Source organism: Suricata suricatta, chromosome 2 (genome assembly GCF_006229205.1).
Source record: "Suricata suricatta isolate VVHF042 chromosome 2, meerkat_22Aug2017_6uvM2_HiC, whole genome shotgun sequence".
Taxonomy (NCBI): Eukaryota; Metazoa; Chordata; class Mammalia; order Carnivora; family Herpestidae; genus Suricata; species Suricata suricatta.
This window is the reverse complement of record NC_043701.1, coordinates 81,491,059-81,515,470: the sequence shown is the minus strand read 5'-3', so window position 1 is coordinate 81,515,470 and position 24,412 is coordinate 81,491,059. Positions and strand designations below refer to the sequence as shown.

The following is a 24,412-nucleotide window of genomic DNA, read 5'->3' as shown; positions in this document are numbered from 1 at the left end:
AAAATGAAGAAAGGTCTCAAGTCAATGACCTCTGATTCAACTTTAAGAAACTAGAAGAGGAAAAGCATATCCAACACAAAGCAAGCAGAAGAAAATATCAGAGAAGAAATTGATGAAGTAGAAAATAGAAAAATAGAGAAAATCAATGAAACCGAATGCTGGTTCTTTGAGAAGATCAATAAAATTGATAAACTCTAGCCATACTTACCAGAAGACAAAGACATAAGACAAAATTTGCCAATATCAAGGAGACAGGTGACTGTATCTATAGATTCTGCAGATATTTAAAAGATAATAAGAGATACATACACACTTTTAGGCCAATAAATTTGCCAATGGAGATGAAATGGACATATTACTTCAAAGATACAAACTGCCAAAGCTCATTCAGAAAAATACAGATTACCTCAATAGCTCCACTACTATTAAAATTATTGAATTTGTTTTTTTAAATATTCCCTCACGATAAAATCCCAACTCAAATGGTTTCATAAGTGATTGTATTCTACCACCTATTTAAGGAATCCTTGATATTGAAATTATATCATCAAAAGCATGATCCATAAAAGATCAAATTTGTAAATTGGAATTTGTCAAAATTAAACAGGTTTCTTTTCTTAAAGACACTGTTAAGAGAATGAAAAAGACAAATCCCAAATGGGGAGAAAATATTTACAAACTCTACATTGAATGAAAGATTGTATCTCAAATATACAAATAACTCTCAAAACATCATAAAAAGAAAATAATCCAGTTCATAAACAAAGGGCAAAAGATTTAAGCTTATATTTCATCAGAGAAGATATTCACGTGGCAAATAGACACATAATGAGATATTCAACACCACTGCCACTAGAGAAATGCAAATGAGATACCACTACACTCCTTTAATAGTAGTTAAAAAAATTAATAACTTTTTAAAAAATCCAAATCAAGTGTTGTCAAGAATGGGGAGGGGTTGAGGGTTTCATGCACTGTTGGTGAGAATATACTGCTAAAACCACTTTGAAAGTACCTTGATAGTCTCTTAAGTTAAATGTATATGCACTATATGATTCAGCCATTCAATTTGGTGATATTTACCCAAAAGAAATAAAAAATATACGTCTATAAAATGATTTTTATATGAATGTCCATCAGTTTTTTTTGTAATGGGCAAAAAAACCCTCAAATGTACATCAGAGAGTGCCTGGATAAACAAATTGGCATATCCAGGCGATGGACTACTCAGCAACAGCAAGGAATGAACCACTGACACATGCCTCCCATGAATCAATGTCAAAATAGTTATTCTGCTTGAAAGAAGTCAATCGAAAGCGTACCTATCGCATGGTTTCATTTATATGATATTCTAGGAAATATAAGTGAATGTATAGTGACAGAAGGCAGATCAGTTTGTTTTGAGGGGTGGAAGGAAGCAGCGTGAGGGTTACAAAGGGCTGTGAGGAAACTGTTTATTATCTCTGGTGTGGTGATGGGTTCACAAAATGTGTACACATGCTAAAACTTAGCAATCTGAATAAATGTGTGCATTTTTTTTGACAATTATACTTCAATAAAGCTGTTTAAAAAAATCAAGTGTATGTCAACTATGCTTCAATTAAAAAAGAAGCAAGGGACAGGCCAAGCTATGGGCTATGGTCAACCTCATGCCAAGCATCAAGAAGAGGAGATAAAATCTCCAGAAAAATCTTGCTGCGTGAAGCATATTTCATGAAACTGTGTATGAGAGAAGGACTGCCCTACACCGTCTGTCAGAAAAGGGAAAGTGTCACTAATCAGTATCTGCAATTGTAACCTGGCTAAAGTCATCTCCTCTCTCCAACAGTCTCTCAGTGCCCCTTACAAGCTCTCTACAACCAACCACTCAGCGAACAGAAAACCTCATTTCTCACCTTTCTCTGACTCACTGGATCTGCTCTGAAGTAAAATATGACAGGCGAGGTGGGAGCCACAGATGTGCCATCTCCCCAGAATAAGTCACAAGTTTTAATCTGCACAGTCAACTGAGTTTTAGCTTAGAAAACACATATAAATGGGAAAAGTCCCAACTGTTCCACATCAGCAAGTGTAATTTAGCAACGCCACAATCTGTCTAAAAATCTGTTAATTTAAGTGCATCGGGTAGAGTCTGTGCTAGTTCCATCCTCTATTTTTTTTTTAAACACAATGGAACATTGAAGGATTGCACTCTGAAATTCCGATGAATTGTAACATGCTATATCTTCATGTTTCTGTGCTTGATTTAAGCCACATTTCTCGGTTACTCAAATAATAAAACTTGAAATGTGACATACGCAAACTAAATAACCAAGAATTTAGTAACATTAAAAAAGTGTTTTCAGTTAGTAACCTGAAGTGTTGGGATATTTCCTTGGTTTAGCTGGGTTGCAGGTTTTCTGCGAACTCTTGCATATACAAAGGGACATGCAGGCAGATGGCATTTAATCTAATGCCCAGACGGCCCTTCAACCTCCCTGGACACCCACAGCAGGGACTGACACTGACAGAGACCCACAGATCCATGTCCAGGAGTCTCAGGAATGCAAAATAAATAATAAATAAATAAGCAAGTAAACAAATGCCCACTTTGAGACTTACGGGGTTAAATTTCGAAAGAAAACATATTTTGTAATTTTATAAAATACTGTAATACAATGTGCTATTCACATATGGGGGGATCAAGTGGCATATCTGGTACTTATCTGGTTTGTTAACTGGCTTGAGGGAAAGGGAGCAAGCCCTGGTTTGTAGCATTTGCCCATTTTTACAGTGTGAATACTTCCATCGTGGCTGATTTCACTGAATGCAAAGTCGGGAAGAGAGGCACACAGGCTGGCCCTCCTATGCTTGGGCACGGGCCACTACAGGTACCCTGCTGGCAACATCTCATGTGTCACTGTGGCCAACTCCAGTCCCACAAGAGAAATAAAGTCAGTTTCTAGGATATGCCTATGTGCTTTATTCTTTGGGGATGAGTTTTCCATTCTGAAGCTATCTTTTAACCTGTGACAGTACAGTTCCATCAGAAAAAAAAATGATCTTTACAATGTAGGAGACATTATCTACCACCAAATATCTGAGATTTCTTAATATTGAGAAATTCAACAAATTTGCCTTTTCTTTAACAGGAATCTTTATGTGTTCAAACAATTCAAATTAAATGCTTACTGTGAGTCTCCCAAAAAAGTGAAAAGGAAAGGAAACAAACAAGACAGGACATTTTCATATCAGTTTGAGACAAAAGTTAACCTAAGGCATTTGTTAGTAAAGAGGAAGGATGGTTAGGGTATAGTCAAATGTATCCCCTCCCACAGAAAGCGTGCGCCCCACTTGAAGCAGAAGGGTGGGTGTATGTTTGTATATTTGTTTGTTTTAGAGGAGTGTTGTTTTGCAGTAAACGGAATTAAGGTGAAATCAAAAGCCACCCTTTGGTGGTGTTTTCCAAAAAGAGAGACTTTCTTCAAAGCTCAACTTGATAAGGAAAACTAACAGAAGGAAATAAACTTCTCAAACTGGAAGTTCAACAAAAGCGGGGAAACATGAGCAAACAACAGCTCCAGCATTTCAACACAACTGTAGCAAAGAAATCATAAAAGGAGTAACAAAAGAGCAGACATATACCCAAGTTCTGAGTCTGACTGCAGCTGGAGCACTGAGGGGTCTGTGTCCCACTGCAGGGTCCTAATCGTGCAGCACAAAGGAAAAAGAACACAGAGAATTAACAAAAGGGGAGGGAAACAAACCAAACCAAACCATGTCATTCATCAAGGCAATGGCATCTACAGTACATACACAGAACATCTCCCGCTTCTCCACCCGCCTCCGGCCCCAGGTTCAAGGAAGATCCCATGAATCTCAAGTGACCAGAGAAAGTGAGGAGCAGTCCTTTCCTTTGAGCGTCTGCTTGATACTGGAAGTTATGCTTGTTTTCATGAGAGGAAGTCCTGAGCTAAATACTGACACTCTACACATAGCCCCACCCTTTTTTGGTTTGTTCTGCTTTCTACTCAAGCCTGACTGATTTGAGCATGGAAACTGGTTCATGTCTCTCGGACGCCCCAGAGCCCTTCTACACCTGGGAACCCGGAGCATCCCCCATCTGGTGAAGAGAACCAAAGGCAAGGCTGCCCGGGGCCAGAGCAGGAGCAGCTGAAGAGGTGAGGCCAGATGGAGCCCGACTTCCAGGCGTGCTCAACAGCTGGCTTTCTCAGTCAGGTACTGCAAGTATAATGCATTGGATTTTGAGGCTTACGAGTATTTTGGTGTTACACTGAGATGATCTCATTTGTCCCTATGACACCAGGGATATCTTACATCTTTTAAATATTCACAAGAGACAATACAAAGTATCAACGGTTACCAAGGCATTCGATTTTCCTTATTATTTCTCCTTCAAAATGAAAAGGGATGGGGCACCTGGGTGGCTCAGGCAGTTAAGCATCCAACTCTGTTTCACATTTCGGCTTAGGTCATGAACTCAGGGTTCCTGAAATCTAGTTGGGCATCAGGCTCTGTGCTGATTGTGCACAGAGCCTGTTTGGGATCCTCTCTTCCTTTCTCTCTGCCCTTCCACTGCTTATGCTCCTTTTTTATGTTTGTTTGTTTAAAAATAACATTTTAAAAAACATATAAAAAAATAAAAGGGGGTAAACTGTTTTCTAGAAACAGAGGGCACACAAGAACCTTTCTCAAACCCTTTTGCTTAATCTAAGTATGGCCCACAGACCGGGGTCAGCATCATCTCTGGAACTTGTTGGAAATACAGACTCAAGTCTCACCCCAGACTCACTGACTGCACACTACAGTTTAATGAGGTCCCAGGCCATTTGCAGGCCCTTTAAAGTTTGAGAAGCTCTACTCAGTTTCCTGATCTCTAAAGACTTACCATGGATTATGAGACAATTTAGGTTTAGGCTGACCTGGCCTGTTGCAATCTTCCAAACTTAGGTTTAACCACTGTCCCCCACTCACTGTGTCCTCTTTGATATTCTACCTGCTAAGAGCTGCATGTCTTCCCTCAAATGTCACCTGCTCAGAGAGGATTTCCTTATCTCACTACCTTGTAGCACTTCCTTGTCACCTTCATCCCTGTTCCTTACACCATTTTCCTTTCTTCATAACACCTGTGGCTTTATTATGCATCTGTTTATTTATTACTGTTTGCTATTTCATCTAGATTTGAGCCTTATAATGGGTGGTGATGGCTGGATGGGTGGGCTATATCCCTAGATTATAGAGATATGCCTAGAAAAGTGCCTGGCATACATACATAAATAATACAGTATTAGTTGAATGCATGAACAAGTGGATGGATGATCTCCCTCTGGTTTTCTACAGGGATTACATGCAATTATACCTATAAAGCTCAAAGTAACTATTGATAAACAGTAGCCATTCGTACTACTACTACATTCACTATCTCTGCTACTGATATTTCTTTGAGTCAATATCCTACCTACAGGCTCCTCCTGCAGGGGTAACAGATTGAAATTCACAACTTTCCTTATCAGCTCTGACTGTGCTCCTGTCCTCTTAGCTGAACATTCTGAAACATAACTACTAAAATCCAGTGAGAACTCTAATCAGCCACCGTTTCTCAGACCAGTGCTTCTCAAATTTCATACACATACCTGGGAATACTGTCAAAATGCAGATTCTGATTTAGTAGGTCTGTGACATTTCTAACAGGCTCCAGGGGATGTAGATGTTACCAGTCTGTCGATAACACTTTCAGTAGCAAAGTCTTGACTTAGATCAGTGGTTTTCAAACTCTGACAAGGATCAGAATGATGGGGAAGGCTTACAAAAATATGGAATGCTGATCTCCAACTCCAGAGATTCTGATTTCAGTAGGTCTTGGGTGGGGCCTGAGAAGGTGCACTCTAACAAATTCCCAGGTAATGCTCAGAGCTGACCCTGGAACCACCTTTTGAGAATGACTGGGCTGGACCACTGCTTTCATTAGTCAGCAGGGAGAAAGCATCACTGATCCTCAAATATGTCAGCCTATAAGCCTGTGATTAACTCAACCTGGCCTAAGACCCAGCCCACTTTCAGACCAATTAAACCAGAATATGCAGGGTGAGATCCAAGCATCTGTATTTCTGAAAACTCTCCAGGTAATTTTAATGTGCAGCCAGGGATAAGAACCCCTGGTCTGGATTCATTCCCTGCTTGAGAAAAGCAGCCTTCCCGGGTTCTGGACACTGATTCCTTCACCTGTTTCAAATGTGAAAGTTACAGAGTCTGTGATTTATATTTGCTAATCACATATCTCTGGAGATTAGACCTTTTGTCTTTCGGGTATTTCTTTGGCTACTGACAGAACAGCAGCCTCTGGCTCTGGCTGGCTGTGAGAAGCATTCCCCTGTAAGGGTTCGGATCAGCTACTTGGCCCTCAGTTTTCCCTTGCGGTTTCTTACGGGATGAGCTTTTTTAAACTTTTCACTTCTCCCAGGCAGGTGAAGAATGCAGCAGCTCACAGGTGGTCTGGCTGTCCTGTTACTGTCTGACAGCTCATCTGTACTCACTGTATCCTTAGGAAGTAAAAATGATGATCCCATCAGAACCACTCAAAAAAGTCTACAGGTCAGCAGTCTGGCATTTGCCTTTACTCAGGCAGAACAACAAAAGCCGGTCTATGTAACAAACCCACAGCAGTCCTGCCCCACAGTCACACACACAGTATCCAGTCAAACAAATCACAGTCATCGTCAGTAACGAGCGGTGGGATAGGGAGTCAAGTCAAGGATGCTGTCAGGTGTGCTAGTTTTATTTTCTTCTCACTTTCCCCATTATTGCCTGTGGGGTGGTCAGACTTGCACAGAATGCACTTTTTCTTTGAAAAAGAACTTAAAGCCAATGCATTAAATGGGCAAAGGTTGTCTATGTTTCCAAGAGTAGCCATGCCTGATCCTCTGGCGGGAGATTTGTGTTTGGGGTGTGACTCTTGTGCATCCTGATGGAGTTCTCTGTCCTCAGCAAAATGAAGAAGCTGACCTAGAAACCCTTTAAATCTCTTTTTCTTTTTCTTTTTTTTTTTTTTTTTTGCTTAATCTTTTAAGTCATTGGATGATTATTAAACTGCCTTTCAGTTCTCTTTTCTCCAATTGGTATAGTTTTTATGACTAATTGACACAGACCTTACTTCCCGATCATCCTCATACCAAGTTAGTGTATCACGGAAAATAAAATGATGGTTTCCCCACAGCTTCATGGGTAGTGTGAAATCTTGCCGGGTAGTCTATTTTTTTTTTTAACGAAAGAACTAGTGAAATTGTAAGTAAACAAACATTTGTGACCATCATATACTACCCCAAAATACTGTTCTATACAAATCACCCTGCTTACTAGAGTAATTAGTTCTAGTTGTCAGTCATCTTTGGAGTGGACCAATCAATGCATGCAGGGAGAGGATATTTTTGACAAGAGCACTCATGTACTTATTCAATAAATATCTCTTAAAGCCTAATGTGTAAAATACTATGAAAGAGGATGAAAAGAATTCTCAAGGAACCTACAACATGTTTTATAGAGAGATAAAACATGTATAAATAGTTTGGTAGGACCAGGCAGAAAGTAAAACATGCCACAGAACTGGTGTGGGGCATGGGACTTGCACTTAAGAATCTGACATTTTAGTGAAGGAATGAGGTGTATGAATATATGAATATTTGTATCTAATGATATAATGATAACATACACACAAAAGAGAAAGTAGTTGTCATTATGTCCCAGGGTCTGGCACAGTTTAAAGTTTCAATAAATGTTAGCTGAAAAAATAAATAAATGGCACAAGAAAGATGAATAATAACGAAAACTATTGTTGGCTTTCAGTGAGTGCTCGCTCCGTGCCGGCCTGCCAGGCATTGGACTGAGCTCATTATCCTTTGGAAGCTGGAACAGGGAAACACTCTCCCTCTGAAAAGATCAGAGATTCCATTTGACCTGGTTTTGGAAGGACGGGGTTAGGATTTGGAGGTAACAGACTCACTTTTCATCAGTGCCCAGCTTATTGGACTTAAGTAGTTGAGACGGTTTACTGGGTCTAATAAGAGCCTGTTATATTTTAGATGTCAATTTGCCTATTTATCATGAGAACATTAACTGCCAGGCACAGCAGTTACACACGTCGAATAAAGTCGTCTCTCCGTGGAGGTCAGCATCCTGAGAAGCCAGATGACCAGGAGTGACTTTGGGATTAGAGATACTACTCGAATGGATGTTTTACTACTACAGCTTTTCCCAGCCCTCCCCGCCCCTCCTTATCATGTCTGCCTCTTTCTGCAAAACAAGACATATCCCCCATATCCCCGCTCGGTGCTCTGAGTCTCCCTTTCCCCCCAGTTATGGGATGCCCAAGTAAACCCTTTCTGATTGATGAAATCTTTCTTTAACTATGCCTGTTAGATTTTTGTCTTGGGTTCCTATATGGAAAACCATCCTGGTGTTATTCGTTTGCACACTTTTAAGAGCTGCATTTGTCCACCACTGTCATGGTTCTATGGTCCCACAGTTAGATGGCTGTTTGGGACCTTTCCCAACTTTGTTTCAAACTGTACTAGGTACAGAAACTTCCCACATCATGGAAAGTCATCACTCACTTATTTGACCCTAAACATGCCAGAGAATGTAGCCTCTGGTTTTTCATCTGGAAAGGCCTACCATGTAACATTTAATTTACAATTTGGGAGACTATGTGTTTTTCAATACTTTTTAAAATAAAAGAGACAAAGTATCAAAATTATTCAAATTAGCAGTGGCCTAATCAGAGACTAACAGAACTTTATATTTTAAATTTTCTATCAATTTATCAGTAACTTCTTATAAAATTCTCCCTCCATTGGTCCAATTTTATTTGCTCAGTTTCAGTTTATTAGATAGAAGTAAAAGTTCAAAAACAAAACAAAGCAAAACAACAATTATCCCTAGTCTTTTGTTCAAAATATGATTTAGGAGTGTAACACATGAAGTCTAGCTTGCATATGCCTTGCTCTCTGATGAGTGTGTAACTGCTCCCTGTTCAGCTCTTACCAACAGCAAGTTGCTGGTTTCCATTCTTCTTTCCATCTTTATTAAACCTCTGAGTAGAAAGCCTTGAAATTCTCCCCTGAAGAGTGTCATTGCTTTTGGCCTTTTCTTTGGTTATAAGAGACTAATGACTGATAAATATTTGGAAGGCCGTAGTTAAGAATTCTGTCATTTGTCATGCTAACACTCAACTTGCATACACATGGCATTTAAAATCAGTAGAGTTCTTTTGAATAGCAAGATGCCAGTATGTGGCAAAAACAATTAACACAGAATTGTTCTGGACTTGTTTTACTTCCAGAAATGCAACCTATGGAAACAAAACATGATAAACAATAATAATAACAAAAATGATGGTGATGCTAATGGGATGGTGGTGATGGTGATGGTGACAACCTCCAAATCATCAAACCCACGGCCAATTTTGGCAGAGCTCTTATTCTTTGCATCCCTATAAAGCCAAGCATTCCCCAGTTAGCATTACTCCTTCCCTCACCTCTGTACTCTAACCCTAGGTCATCCCATGCATGTCTATTGACCTTCTGCCAAAAATAACCACAATGTCCTCATCAGCTTTGAGCTCCAAGTCCACTTTTTCACATGCCATTTGAAGATACTCATATGCACACCAGAGCCATTTCACATTTCTCGTCTCACCTGTCTTTTGTTTTCTTTTCCACCCCCATAACCCTTGTTTAGGCCTTCAAGCCTTTATATCAGACCAATCATTCCTCACCAACCCTCAGAGTTGAAGGTTCTATAAAATTACAGCGTCTCAGGCCTCACCTAGACCTGTGGTTCTGGTACCTGTGTTTGTAACAAGTTCCCAAGTGAATTCAATAAACTGCCACCAGGTATGGGAGGCACAGATTGCAACTATCACAAAGGTCACCCTTGTTTTCCAGACTCAGCTCCTTCAACACTGCCTCTTTATCATGCATTCTGCCTCCCCTAACCCCTGGCCCTTTTCCTTTGTGTATGCCTTTCCACCATCTGAAATGTCCTTTCTCCCAGCTTGACTTGTCCAAAGCATAAGCATGAGCATTCTGTAAGGCTCAGCTCAAATGCCATGCTCTCTAAATATATTTGTCCTCAATAACCTCATAACCTCATTCAGAAATAACTTGTCTCTCTCTGGGACAGAAATAGAGAAACACTTGGGTCTCTTATTTCGCAGCTCTCTTTGCTAATCTACAGTCCAAAACCCATACTGAAGCCCAAATCTGAGGACAACCTACAGGAAATAAAGAGCACTGTTACAAAGCTCAAAGGTATCGGCATCAAGCCAAACACACCGCTGGTCCCCACTCTGACTTTTTGCCCTGATTCCAGTGACTGGATTTCTGCCTTGATTCTGTGACAAATCCCCTACCTTCTACTTCGGTCCTATAACTACTGCCAGTGGTTCTCCTTCAGTGAGGCCCACCTTCACTTGTCCAGCAGCCTTGAACTACCCTGCGTTCACCTCTGTCCTCATCGGTCTTCTCATCCCGCACCAAGCCCACCCAATATTTTGCAAAGAGAGTCTGTGCATAAGTATGTGCACATAGACACACACACACACACACACACACACACACACACACACACATACACAGACACACACACGCACGCGCGCGCATGCCAGTAAATATTTAACAAATACCTAGTACGTGTCAAGACTCTTCATAGGGTAGTAATGAAACAAAATCACTTGTCCCAAATGAATATACTACAAATTAATTAGGGATGGTTTGGGAATAATGGTTTATGACATCATTGCTCATCTCTATGAGTACAAATATTTGAGAGCTGTAATTACATAGCAATATTTCCTTAGATGGCTTCAAATTAAATCTGTCAATTTACCAGAAGTAGGCTCTTAGAAGTGAGAAATTTCTTTCTCTTTATCTTCCTTGCAGGTCTAACATTTACTGTGCATCTTTCACACAATAAATTCTTAACTATTCAGTGAACAAACTGATCAGTGAAGAAACAAACAGGTGCTCTTAGTTGCCTATTCTGCCTGTGGGTGTGAGAAGTGAGGGCAAGTTGATTCCCAAGGAAAGTTTTTACCTTCTTTACTAAAAAAGGAAAGAATAAAACAGGACATGTCTGGCCTAACATCACTGATCTTTCCCAAGCGAGATCTGTGCTGAGAATGAAAGGAAAGCCAGCTATCTTCTCTACCAAATGAACTCTGCAACTTTATTTAGTCGCTGAAGCCACTGTGCTGGAACTCAACTTCTCACATTCTTCCTTTTCTAAGGTGGAGCAACAGCTTGAGGGCAGAATCCTGAACGCCCCTGAATCCCAGGGTCTCTGAACACTTGTCCCACGTGCCTTCTCTGTCCAACAAATCACTAGTCACTAATCAGATAAAGAAAATAGTTTGGGCCAGTGTGAGCATAGTGCCAAATAGAAAGTCTCCAGTCGGTGCTACCCGCCAAACACCTATTTTTCTAAGTGAGATTTCCAAATGTAATGCACTGAATAATAAGGACATTTTAAAATCTGTCATATCACTCAATCTGTCACTGTCATTAACATAGCATCAATTAATTAAGGATGGAATTTAAATAATGAGTTAACATTTTACTTTCCAACTTCAACTATTTCCTTACGTAGGACTGGCAATGATGATGATGAAGATCTTCTGATGTCAGAGAGAAGACTGAGACAGTGAAATACACTTACATGGGGTCCTTTTAAAGAGTAGTTTTCTTAATTTACTGTGTGAAAACCTCCGTCTGTTGGCTACCGTCAAAGCCCTAAAACTGAGCGCCCACTGCGGGCCACACCAGAGCCATGCAAGAAGTCCATCCGAGCCGGTTTCAAGAAGAAACGGAAGACTTTCCATGACTGAGCAAGGACACGTTTTTCCCCACGTCTCTCACGGACGCTGGGCTGTCGGGCAAGCAGTTTGTCTACAAGAAAGCGCAGCAGCCCCTTGCCTGCTGCTTACTGGGACCTATGTGCTCACTTTTACAGTGCACTCTCCTGAAGACAAAATGGTAAGACATCAAAAACGTTTCATCCGTTAATGTGCTACATAAAAAGAAAATCCTAGGGTGTGCCTTTTATTTTAATTTCCAGAGACTGACTTTTAAGCAGCCTTGAATCAGTGATATTGGTCTCTCTGAAGTGCAATTACTTTTCTTTACATAACGATATTTTTAAAAATTCTGTATATACACAATATTAATAGGCTTATTGAATTTCTTCCAAGGCTTATTGAATAATTACATTATTTTATTGTACTTTTTCTCCTTTACTGAAACCTTAATATCTTCCCTTTAGCCTCTGCTTCATCAGAGTTCCTTAGAAGAGGGTGATGGTTTCACCAAAAAAGATCAAAAGTCCTTTGAGGCTTATGTAGTGCTAGAGAACCCTGTGAAATTCGATTGTGGATATAAATGAAAGTCCTACGGAGTTTCTGTTGGGTATTAACCCCATGTTTCCTCCTAGCACATTTTCCTCTCCTGAAATCACTGAGAAAAGAAAGTGATAAGTAGGTGAGGCCCGCACAACTTGACCACAAACAAATTATTCTACTTTCCTTATTTGAGACTTCACTGGGCTTCAGTAGATCAGGGAAAGATAGAGTTTATCAAGTATCTAAATTTTACCAAAATATTCTGTCAACATGAAACTTAATATTTACTACATAGAAGCCTCATGTTTATACATTGAACAGCACAGGGTCTGCAGATATCTGTTCCTTTGTCCCAAATTCTAATCTGAAATGCACAGGAAGCTGAAAGCCCGAATGACCTCTAATCCATGCCCCTTTGTACCTGTGTTCTCCTGTTAAGTGCTTCGAAAAACATTTCTTATGCTGCTGCATTTAGGACTCTTTAAGAGGGACCTTACCTCCCTAGAGAAAATCTATGGATATAAGAGTTTTGATTAATAGATGCTGATAGCTGAGAGGACAGGGATCGATTTTCAATACAATAGGATTATGTTGGGGCAATTGGAGAAATCTGAAAAAAGTGTAGATATTAGATAAGATGAAAATGTATTGAAATGGAAAAAGAGAGACACTTGATTAGAAAAGCAAATTCAACAGCTTGTATAATGGTATCATTTAACATATATATGATGACATATATATTTTGTGAAAGAATATACACTAGGGTGTTTGTTTATAGGCACCACTAACTTCTGGTGGTAGGAATATGATTTTTCTCTAGTTTTTGGTTGTCCATATCTTCTAATTATACAAAATGCACTGAAATTGTTTCCATAATAATAGATTATTAAAAATGTGGGGGAACTTGACTGTCCTAATTGCTTGGAAAATAGGACTTAATGATGGTGTTCAGACCATATATGGTTGAAAATGAAGACCGAAATTAATTCTTTTACTATCATCATCGCCCATGCCACTTCTCACCAAAGACAAACATCAGTAACCTCTCCTCCTGACTGTTTTGTTAAAGACACTACAGGATAGGTATTATCATTATAATAGTAGATTGTACAATATTAACATAGTAACACATACTTTATTTTTTAAATCATTTTGAAAGTTTTCTTCCTTGAATCAGGTTTTAGACAGGGTATTCCTTACACCCTTGTGGCCAGGCCAACTTTATGAGATCAACACACATTCCTGGGTTTGTGCAGGCTAGTACAGCCTCCAGGTTAGGTTTTATCACCGTGAAGCCAAGGGAATCTTGGCTAACAAGGAGAAGGGCCCTGGTGCAAAGTCCCCTGTGAGCCATCCACATGAAGGAGAAGAATAAAGGTGGGTGAATGATTACCACTTAGATTCACTTCTCGTTGACTCTATGGAAGTTAGGGATTAAGAGCTGGGCAACCCAGAAAGTCGTCTCCAAGGACATGAACCACAATCTGTCCTTGGCCTTGTCGTGTTCAACTTTTTTATGTGATTACTTGGATGAAAATACATCAACATCAAACTTGAAAATGACACCAACAAATTTTATGAGAGAGTCTAAAGAGATCTCTTCCCATTGGAAAAATGTGACTAAAATGTGGGGAAAAAAACCCCAACAATAATAGCTAAAACTCACATATACTTAATAGATGCCAGACTCCTTTCTAAGTGCTTTATAGATACTAAATTTATTTAATACTAGTAACAACGTTTTGGGTTTAGTCATGTATATCACCTATGTCGATTGTTTTCAGAGATCATGTAGGGTGGTGATATAGATTGTGAAAATTTCTAACAATCTGTCCAGGTTACATCCTAGCACTGTATCTACGTTCTGTGTGAACTTGAGACAATCACTATTCTGTCTGTGCCTCAGTGTCCTCATCTGTAAAAATTAAGATAATAGTTGATTCATTCAACCAGCATTTATCAAATACTCACAATCTCAAATATCACTTACTTTCTGACCTCAAGGAATTTGCTATTTCCTGAGGAAAAGAGTCACATATTCAACTAAATATAAGTCATTCTTCTTTCAGGGCTATAAAATACCAGATGTTTTATTCTTGTGTATAAAAGATACAGGCTATTGGTTTGAGATTAATAGTTATCATTTTGAGAAAAATATGTTGATTCTTCATTTACAAAAAGTTTTAAAATATGGGTATAGGTGTTTAAATTTGTCAAGTACCAGTTAGCTAAATACTACAATGATCACTCCTCCCTCTGTGACCTTTTGATATGTTGAATTATGGTAACACATTTTCTACACTAGAATATCCTTGAATTTTTTTAACCAACCCTAATTAATCATAGCATAGTACCTTCTTAATACTGTGTTGGATTTCAGTTACATGTAATATATTCAGGATTTTTAAATCTAAGTAAAACTGGTCTTTCAAATGTTTTATTAATAAAATACAGTTTTTAAATATTTAAGAGCTTGTTCTTTGCCCAATATGATTGACTGAGCAATGATTAATTGCTTCTACCAAAATTAAGAGAAGAAAAATGGCACAAATATAAATTGCATATGAGAAGCAGGCAATACCAACAGAAGCAGAAATTGCAAAGCAAATGTGACCCTTTAAGTGAAAATTAAATCACACTAGTATAATTGAAAAATGATTATATATTTCTACTTTATATTCACTGATTTAAAAACCTTTACTCAACCGCTCCTAAAAATCAATAAAAGGAATTTTTGTTATACTTGCCTTTTTAAAGCCCTGATTTAAACTTTTCCATATAACAGGGTATAGTAAATGTGCCAATTTGCAAATTAGCCACTCACAGGGGTTACATAAGAAATGTTTGCCAGTTTAGGCTCTGTAAAGAAAATTTCAGTTTTGGTTTGAGATTCTGACAGATGTATCAGAGAATGTATGTGCACCTTTAGGTAGGACCAGATGTGTTAATTTGATTTCTGAAAGATTTTCCACTTTTCAACGACCCCAAATTCCACACACATCGGCAAATTTGTGACTACAGAGCTATATTCTCAGGATTTACCAAGCTCTTTTCCCAGTCTCATGTTTTATGATGTGTTAAAGTTACTAGGAATTGTTTTCAAAGAGGTTTCTTCTATAGAAAGAGATATTCCAAGTGGAATTTTAAAAACTGAAGTATTCAGGTTCTTTTGAAATTAATTCATATCTATTTATAGAAGGTAAAACATAAATTTGCATGGAATTTTCCTTAGTCCAAAAAAAGGGTAAAATTTACTAAGATATTCCTAATATTCCTGTTCCTCAAGCAAATCTTGTGCTCGGTTTTTCTGAAAATCATCATTTCTTCCATGTCAATTTTCTTGCATTCCTATGAAACCTACACTCAGGAAGGGATCTGCGCATTGACTTCTAGTTGCCCACACTTGCCAGAACATTCCTATTAAGAATGGAAGCTACTTGGAATGTATATTCCATTTTTCTCTTCCAAAGTGATTCATTAAGTTACAAACACATCATATAAGTCGGGGAAGAAATGAAGAGTGATGTTCTCTGAGAAGACTCTCTGCTGGGGTCCCCAGAGCAGTAACAGCACAGGTCAGCTTGCTCTACAGAATTTTCAAAAGGGTTCATCAACTGTGAAGTCAGAAATAGAATTTAATGCTGCCAAATGCACCCCTTGAAGCTGAGCATTAATGACACAACACCATCATTGTATAGAAACAGGCAAATATATTAACTTAATGATAGGCCAATGGACCCCCTAAGGAATGTAATTATATTGTGCCAGCTCTTGAACAAATGTTAGATCTTACATAACTGTGTTATTGTTACTTTTTCCCCCTCCCCTCAAAGACCTTTTGAAGTGTTCAAAGCAAAAAGATGAGAGAAGACATGTACTGCCCCCAAATCACAAAGGCGATTTGCTAGAATAAACCAGCCTGGTGCCCAAAGAAACCTCTACTTCCATTTTTCTCAAATTGAAAGCAGTGTCCACTGGTTTCAAAATTCCCTGTATAAAACAAAATAATTCTGAAACAAGCCAACAGGCAGATATGGGTCAGACAATTCCAGTTTTACTTACATGTTGGTTTCAGAAAGAAAAAAAGAAACACACAGACACACAAAACACAAAAACCCTACAGCTCAGGCTAATACTAGACTATTCTGATTTGCATATTTTTCTCTACCAGAATTGCCTTGGCCTCTATGGAAGCAATGCACCTTCAAAAGAAAATGCTTATGAGAATGTGTTCAATGGAAAAAGAAAAATGCAAAATTTTAGACCTCTCACACAGCAGCACACCGTGGTTACCAAAAATACACACAGGTAGACAAGGATTGAAAGGTACATGGACAAGGCAAAGGCTGATTTGTTAGAACACTAGTGTGGTAGATGATTGTTTCCTTTTTATTTGAAGTTTTAGTATCTTATTTTATGTTATTTTATTTTATCTTATTTTAATTAAAAGTCAAAGACAGAGATCACAAATTGCCAACCCACAGGCAAAATCTGTCCCACAACTACTTTTAATAAAGTCATTAACATTTAACACTGAGATTGTTACATAAAGGCTTTAATTTTTGGCTCTCATGAGAAACTGAAAGATGTGGAAAAATCGGTCCATTTTTCCACATGAGCTCAACCAGTCTGAGCTGTGAGGAGACCATCTGGCTTATCTAGAGTGTTTCTCAACCAGTTGCCACAGGGCCCCATGCCCAGCTCATTTATATCACCTGCCTCTGGGCACCTGCATATGGCAATCCTAGCAGAGGCACCTGGATTAAGAAAGTTACCATGACTCGGTGCATGTTAACGAGACTTTTCTTTTCCCTCTTCACATCTTTGCCTTTTGGATACCCCTTAAGTGGTCAAATTAGAAAAGGTCTATATATTCACTTCCAGAAGTTTCCTAATCTTCTGAGTATATATACTGTAATAAAAATCTGGCAATTGACTCAGAAAACAGAACAGTCAACCTTGATGATCATAATAATTAGTAATAATAATAAAAACACTTTGAGGACTGAGTTCTCAAATTAGTCAACACTATTTAGCCAATAAGCACCATGCTTAAAAAATTAAATTTAGGGTTAGAACATCTCAGTGTTCTATTCACAAAAATTCCCATGGAAACCAAACCAGAGTAGAATAATGAGAAGCTGAATATATATTCCACTTGCCTTTGATCCTTCTCTCTCTTTGAGGCCTAAACTAACGGATGTGTTTGTGTTTGTCAAACAAGACACATGGTGCTAAATTAGCCCACTCAAGAAAAAATAAGATAGAAGTTTATCATTTCTAGTGCTCAAAATCATTTCTATGCCACTAAAATAGCAAGCCACCATAACTGTAAACATAAACTGGGTACACATGCGGATGCATGGACACTTAACAGCGCACAACAGAGTGGCATGTGTTTTTTGCCTTGTTTTCTTGCAATATTGATATCCCCCTGGCCTCTGCAGAGGGACAGTTCTTACCTTGTTAATGGTCCCAGGTCTCCTGAGTCTTGGCTTCCAGCTTCACTGGGAGTGCTCACTGATTTCGAGGAGGGAGACATAGGGGTTGGGACTAAATAATGAAAATAACAGGTATCCCATGTTAAAAAATGCAGCGACTGCACTGGAGAAGAGCAGTGTCAGACAAATCAAAACAAATGGGCCCAAATTAAAGTGGTTGTATGACCAGGAGAGATTAAGATGAGATAAGGAGAAAAAAAAAAAAAAGAAAGAAAGAAAGGAAAGAAAAGGAAGAAAGTCAAGTGAATTTTTCATATTTTGGAAATTAAAATTTGAAATGAATTTAGACAGAATTAACATAGGGATTCTAAGGCCACGTCCACCTTAACAAAGTGAAATGGAGAATCAGAAGAGCTATCCAGATATTTCAAGTCAAATATCTCTCTTGGGTGAACCTTCCAGATAATTTCAATTCTCCACTTTATTTTGTTAATATAGATGTGACCTATTAAAAAATGGGTGTCTATAAAACTTTAAAATATTATGAAATAAGTAATTCTGAATAATTTTAAGTGGTCAAGTAGAGACAGGCAAGTCTGTTGTATGTCTCCATTGGAGGGATGTGGATTCATTCTCCTTGGAATATAAGCTGCTTTGCTATGAGAGACTAAATGACAGAGAAAGGGTAAATGTTGAACCTGGTAATTTAAAAATCTCATTCAAAACAAAGGAAAATGCCAGGCTGCTTTATTTTTACATTTAATTAATAGTTTCATCCCATTGTATTGTTTGCTGTGTTTGGAACTTGTTTTCCTTTGCCTGTGGCAGCGCTAAAAGGCACTGCCATGGGCACAAAATAAACTGCTATTCTGAAGACAGGGGAAAGAAGTTCAAAGATTGAGGTCAGTGCAAGCTGAAAATCTGACCGCAAGGATAATAAAAGAAAAAGCTGAAGGAAATGTAAATGTATTTTTTTTTCTATCCTTTAGTTACAAGCCAAAAGTCCTTCAGATAGAAGCTGCACCAAACAGCCAAGATGGCTCCAGGCCAGATAAATTCAGTGGGTTCTTATTAGCACACATGCCAAAGAAGCCATATGGACAAAAAGAAACTTCAGTACCTAAGTGTAGATTCTCATTTGGTTTCAATCATGTGCAATTTCCTTTTATTTATTTAATAAAGTAAAGGGTTTAACTATTTTGTCCAAATCTTATAACACAATGGCAGATCTGTCAAGAAACTAGGAATTTCATGCACTCCCACAATTAATTCACTGATTACCCTCTGCGGTAAGTCAGAGCGTAAGTTGGAGAGATGGATGAAAACTGAAAATGGGCGCCACTCTCACCACGTCCCCTGGCAGGAATGCAGGGGTAGCTCCAAATTTGGTCATGGTGGTCACGGTTTAGAGGTATTTCGCTGTCTTGTTCTTAAAGTTTAATTGCTGGCTTTACATAGAATAGAGGAAAATAGGACATACTACTAGGTTTAACCAGTGTTCACACTGCAACAGAATTTCAAAGGCTACTTTGAGGCAAAAACACAATAGATTATTGCAAAGTGTCTATATTATGTGACAAGTCAACAAAGTATTAAAAGTTTGTCAGCTCCTCAAAGAAGGTGCATCAACCAAATATCCCAAAGGTTACATCTTCCTCCCACAAAGTTAAATGAAGTAACCAGCATCTTGTATGGGCTTCTTATATCATTGTTAGACATGTGATATTACCTAGTGCAGACTGATGTTTTTTTATGGTATTTAATGGTGTGTCTATATTAAATTATATCCAGTAACATTTAATAATTCATTAGCTTATTATATTCTGTTTTTTCTTATTTATATTAATAAAATATTTGTCATTTTATTGTACATTGGACAATTTTTATTCATAGTTTAAGTAACTATGGAAATAAATGAAATTTTATTTTAATATGAAAGCCAATGGTGGTATTTAAAAAAAAACCAGACCATTTTGAAATGAAGACTTGATATTGTATCTATTTATGTGTAGTATTTTTAAAGTTTTTTTTTACTATATTGGCTATCACGCAGTTTCACAGACACCCCAGGATTATCCTGAAATGTATGGAAAGTAAACAGATAAAGAGAATAAAATAAATGATCACATGAGAGATACACAATTAAGTGACAGAATAAAAACATCAGGTAGAAGTTTGCCTTCAACACAAATCAAACAAATGGTTCAATATCCAAACCCTAGTGACAAAATAAGATCATGGACAATAAACTACAAACGAATGAGTTGGAGGAGGAGCGTTGAGGTATAAATGCCAATTAGCAGTGAAACCAAGTTCTACAGTAGAGTTGAATAAATTTAAACTTGTTAAGTAGCTGTTAATTTGTCACTATTTTAAGTTTTCCTTCACATATCCCACTGAGTTTTCTATTTTCATCATGGCATAATTCTATGCCTGTAGTGGTTATGAAATTCATAACCAGATTCGCAGTATTTAGGTTGGCAGAGAGAAGCTGGGATTCACTGATGGAAATGAAGAACAATTTAAGAAAAAATTCCAAGATTTCTTGTGTTTACTATGTGGCAACTCATTTAACAAGTATAAAATAATCTACTGGCACAAAGTGGAGAAGTTTGACCATATAATTAGTCAATAAGCAGCGATCTGTCTTCCCATCTCCTTCCAGCCCCCTCAATTCCAAAAATAAATACACCTGAACCATAAGCCACAGAATTTCTTTAAAAATAAAAATAAAAGAGACATAAAAGAATAGTAAACGCTGGACATGGTATATCCCATGCAAGTCAAATTTCAGAAAATAGTAACACCGTTTAAGTACCTAGAGGGGGCTCCGGCGATATACCAATGCTTTGCAAAAGAGCCTCTGTCTCTCTGCGTTTGCGATCCAGGTCAGAGTCATCCTGAACAGGTTCTTTCTTTTGCTGCATATCAGCCTAAAAAGAGTAGATGCCAGTAAGAAAAGTTAATAACAGAACTAAATGTATGTCTTCCCTGGCTTAAACTGAAAATGGTAAATGCCTGGCAATGAAGACCAAGCAAAAACCCTAAATAGATATAACCATGTGTATAGTCATGTGTAGAAAATACATTGTAACTGCTCCATTTAATAATTACTAACCTGCTGCTTTCTCTTGGTTGAAGTTTTTTTACCCCTGCTTTTATCGCATGGCATGAAAGTTTCTCTCACTTGGTTTTGAAAAAAAACCATCAGAGTTAAAATACTTCTGACTGGGATATGGATTATTATTATTTTTTTAATTCTGTTTGCCTTTTTCAACCCCACTGTCCCTTCTGGGAAGACATACTATCTATCAATTCTTGATGAGCACATGTTTATAATATCCATGCCCCATGTTGGAATTATGCAAACAAAGAATTATTGGGATCTGGCTAAAAAACAAAATTAGTTCTGAAATCTGTAACTGTAAAATACACTCTCTATCAGCAATCTAAGTCTATCATGGTTTAAAATAAACCATGCTACAATGTTTATTAAGGCATGTGAGCAATATTGATATGTAAGTGTTGTTACTTAATTCTGATTTTCACAGGCTTCCATTAAATATATTAACTCAAGAGAGAAAATTATCTTGTAGAAAAATATAGAACAAAAAAATCATTCAGAAGAAGTTTCCCAAATTCTATCAAAAAAAAAAAAACATAGAGCCTCATATAGACAGATCCTATGTCTGGTTTGTGTTTTTTTCAGGATAGGAATAATAAAGTACAGGTTAAAGAAGGTCAGTGGTGGGATCCTGGGGTAATTAAACGTTCAGGTCTCTTTTTCCTAATACAGTAATTACTTAAGACAAGCCATTTATCCCACATCTGAAACATGTAATGTCCTATTTGATGTGCAGCTACTTCATGACACAGCTTTGAGAGTTTACAAAAGTGAAGCTATCTTAAGCTTGTCATAAGCCAATTATCCAGTTACCAAACACATCTTCCTCCCTGGCAGCAAGCTGGGAACCCTAACAGGTATATTACCTGCTTCGAGGGTGCTGGGTACATTTCAAAGCACCAAAGCACAATTTACATTGTGGCATCCAAAGCACAAAAAGTCCATGCAATTTTTATCTTACCCCTAGATGATAACCTACACAAAATGCAAAATGCATCTCTGTGCACGTAATGCTGGGCTCAACACTTTTTCTATTATTCGCCTCAGGCTTAAAATGCTCTCATATTTAGAATATCTATTATTTGAGGAAAAGCTGTCATTATGGAGGTTGATGATGGCTAATGAGAGCACTAGAGGCTTTCTGGGACTCTCACATAATCCAGAAATCTGAAATGGCAGTTTAATCTCTATCTGTCAAGATAGCAAAGTTTACACTCTTTTCCAATTTTAACATTTAAACTTAGTGAAGCAAGTTCCAAAGTGTATGGGCACAACAGAGGCAAAGACAGACTAAAATAGGAAGAAGGACCTTGCAGAGTAAGGATTGATATCAACATTCACATATCCAAAAGTTAAAAGGAGGATGGAGGAAATCAAAGAAAAGGGAATTACCATAGAAGTTACTGAAATACAAATGGAAAAACTAAGAGAAGCAAAATCCATCTTGGAAGCCAGTATGAAACAATATGATTTTACAGTGAAGAGTTTAGCCATCACTGGCCTGTCCGCTTTACTGAGAGCTGACTTTACTGAGAAACATGTTTATTTTGTTCCCCACTCTATTCTCACTCTAGATCACAGCCTGACACATAAGATGCTCAATATAAATGTATTGAGGGACGCCTGGGTGGCTCAGTCGGTGAAGCATCTGACTTGAGCTTAGGTCATTACCTCGTGGTTTGAGAGTTTGAGCCCGTGTCAATCTCTGTGCTGACAGCTCAGAGCCTGGAGCCTACTTCAGATTCTGTATCTCCCTTTCTGCCCTTACCCCACTTTTGCTCTGTCTCTCTCTCTCAAAATTAAACATTAAATTTTTTAATGTATTGAATAAATGAACTAATATCTGCCTTTGGTAATTGTTACTCTATAACTATAGAATCTCAGAATTCTACATCCTTCAGGCTAATTTCCACCAACTGCACCCAGTTCAGCAAGCCCCTTTACAACAGTACGGTTAGGAGTCCTCTAAACTTGCAGTGACCAGTGTTCATAACAAACCCATTGCTATATCTTAGCAACAAAAAGAATCATCAGCCTTTCCTCGTTCTTTTAACAAAAACATAGTGAAGGACAACAGAGTGTCAATGGTAAATGAGACAGAGAGGTTCTAATGCAGCTTAAATAGAGCAAACGGAACATGATCTGCCTAATCCTTTCTTTTCCAATAAACTTAGAGTATATTATCTTTAACTTTCCATCAATGTATGTCCTAGGCAGAAAGGCACAGAATGCTTTTTTTAATTTATTCTTTAAGCATTAAGCGTTCAAGAAACACACTAGAGGGCATGTGACATGTCAACATGCATAAACATGTGCAGCAACAGTACACCTGAACTCCACCTCCAAAATTTCATTCCTTTTCCTACAGGTGCCTCTACAATTCATTCCCTGCCTTCCACCTTCTTTAACCCTTAAGGAAGCAGGCAATATAACGACATATATTAGTAAGCATAAATCGCCATCTAGACATAACAAAAGTTTAAGAAAGCTATCAGCACTCCTCAAAGGTGACCATGAAAAATGCAAAATTAGGTAACTGGAGCTTATTGGAAATAAAGGCAATACCTGTCTTACCAATTAGCATCTTAACCTAGATAGAGTGATACTTCATCCGAGGCAGTTAGTTATACCAGGTGCTCTAGTCCTGAAACATTTGACTTTTCCCATGTAATTAACTGTTACAGAATCCTAATGTATTTTAATGACTCAAAAAGAGTGATTTCACAGTGCAAGCAATTAAAAAATGTGCTAGGTGTCTTTCCTAGCAAATGGTATTCCTGTTTGCAAAGAGTAATCACAGCCAAGAGCCAGGGAGGAAAATCAAAGAAAGGAAACTTGTCAGCTGAGAACTGTCAGTCACTTTTTCAAAGACAGGTCCATAGTGACTAGAGGAACAAGTGAGGACAGGCCAGGAAACCTCTGTCCATCCTACCTTACTTAGCAGAAGGCCAAAGACGTGACGAAACTTCATGGTGGCCCCATTAAGGACACCTCATTGCATTAAAGCCAATTTTTCGTGAAATTGGGACTGAATCTGAAATGGTGGCCACTATATTTATTTTGAAATCAGATTTCATCCATAATACCACAACCAAGCAAGCAGTTGACATTCAAAGGAGCGGAGAGTGGTAATTTTACGTATGTATAGCTTTCTAGATTCTATGGAGATAGTCAACCTGGGTGGTCCTAATTCACACCAGTTTTCAGTCCTGGTAAAAAACAGTCACTCAGTGTTGGGAGCCGCAAAGATATCAGCTGCTTGGCCATTTGCTAGCCGGATATGTCACTCCCTGTGGGGAGTTGCAAAATAGGCAGGGGAGCGCCACTCCCTGCCAGAGGAGAAGCCAGAAGATCAAAGATGAACCGCCTGCAGGCAGGGTAGCTTCAGCCCCTCAGGCGCTGTGCTAGAACACTTTAGTCCGGTTCCTCTTTTACTCCAGTCTGAATCCCTTAACCCTG

The 24,412-nt window shown here is 38.3% G+C and overlaps 1 protein-coding gene across 4 annotated transcripts in view; it reads right to left on the bottom strand.

Moving 5' to 3' along the window:
* DYNC1I1 (dynein cytoplasmic 1 intermediate chain 1) overlaps positions 1–24,412 on the bottom strand; it is a 296,393-nt gene that overhangs the window by 236,398 nt on the left and 35,583 nt on the right. The window contains exons 4-6 of one of the 4 annotated variants that reach the window (XM_029929298.1): positions 20,648–20,762; positions 17,851–17,992; positions 3,625–3,684 (exon numbers count right to left, since the gene is read on the bottom strand). In XM_029929298.1, coding sequence (XP_029785158.1) covers positions 3,625–3,684; positions 17,851–17,992; positions 20,648–20,762 — 317 coding nt within the window. The remainder of the gene's footprint in view (positions 1–3,624; positions 3,685–17,850; positions 17,993–20,647; positions 20,763–24,412) is intronic. The other 3 variants (XM_029929275.1, XM_029929286.1, XM_029929291.1) reach the window with 3 other exon arrangements.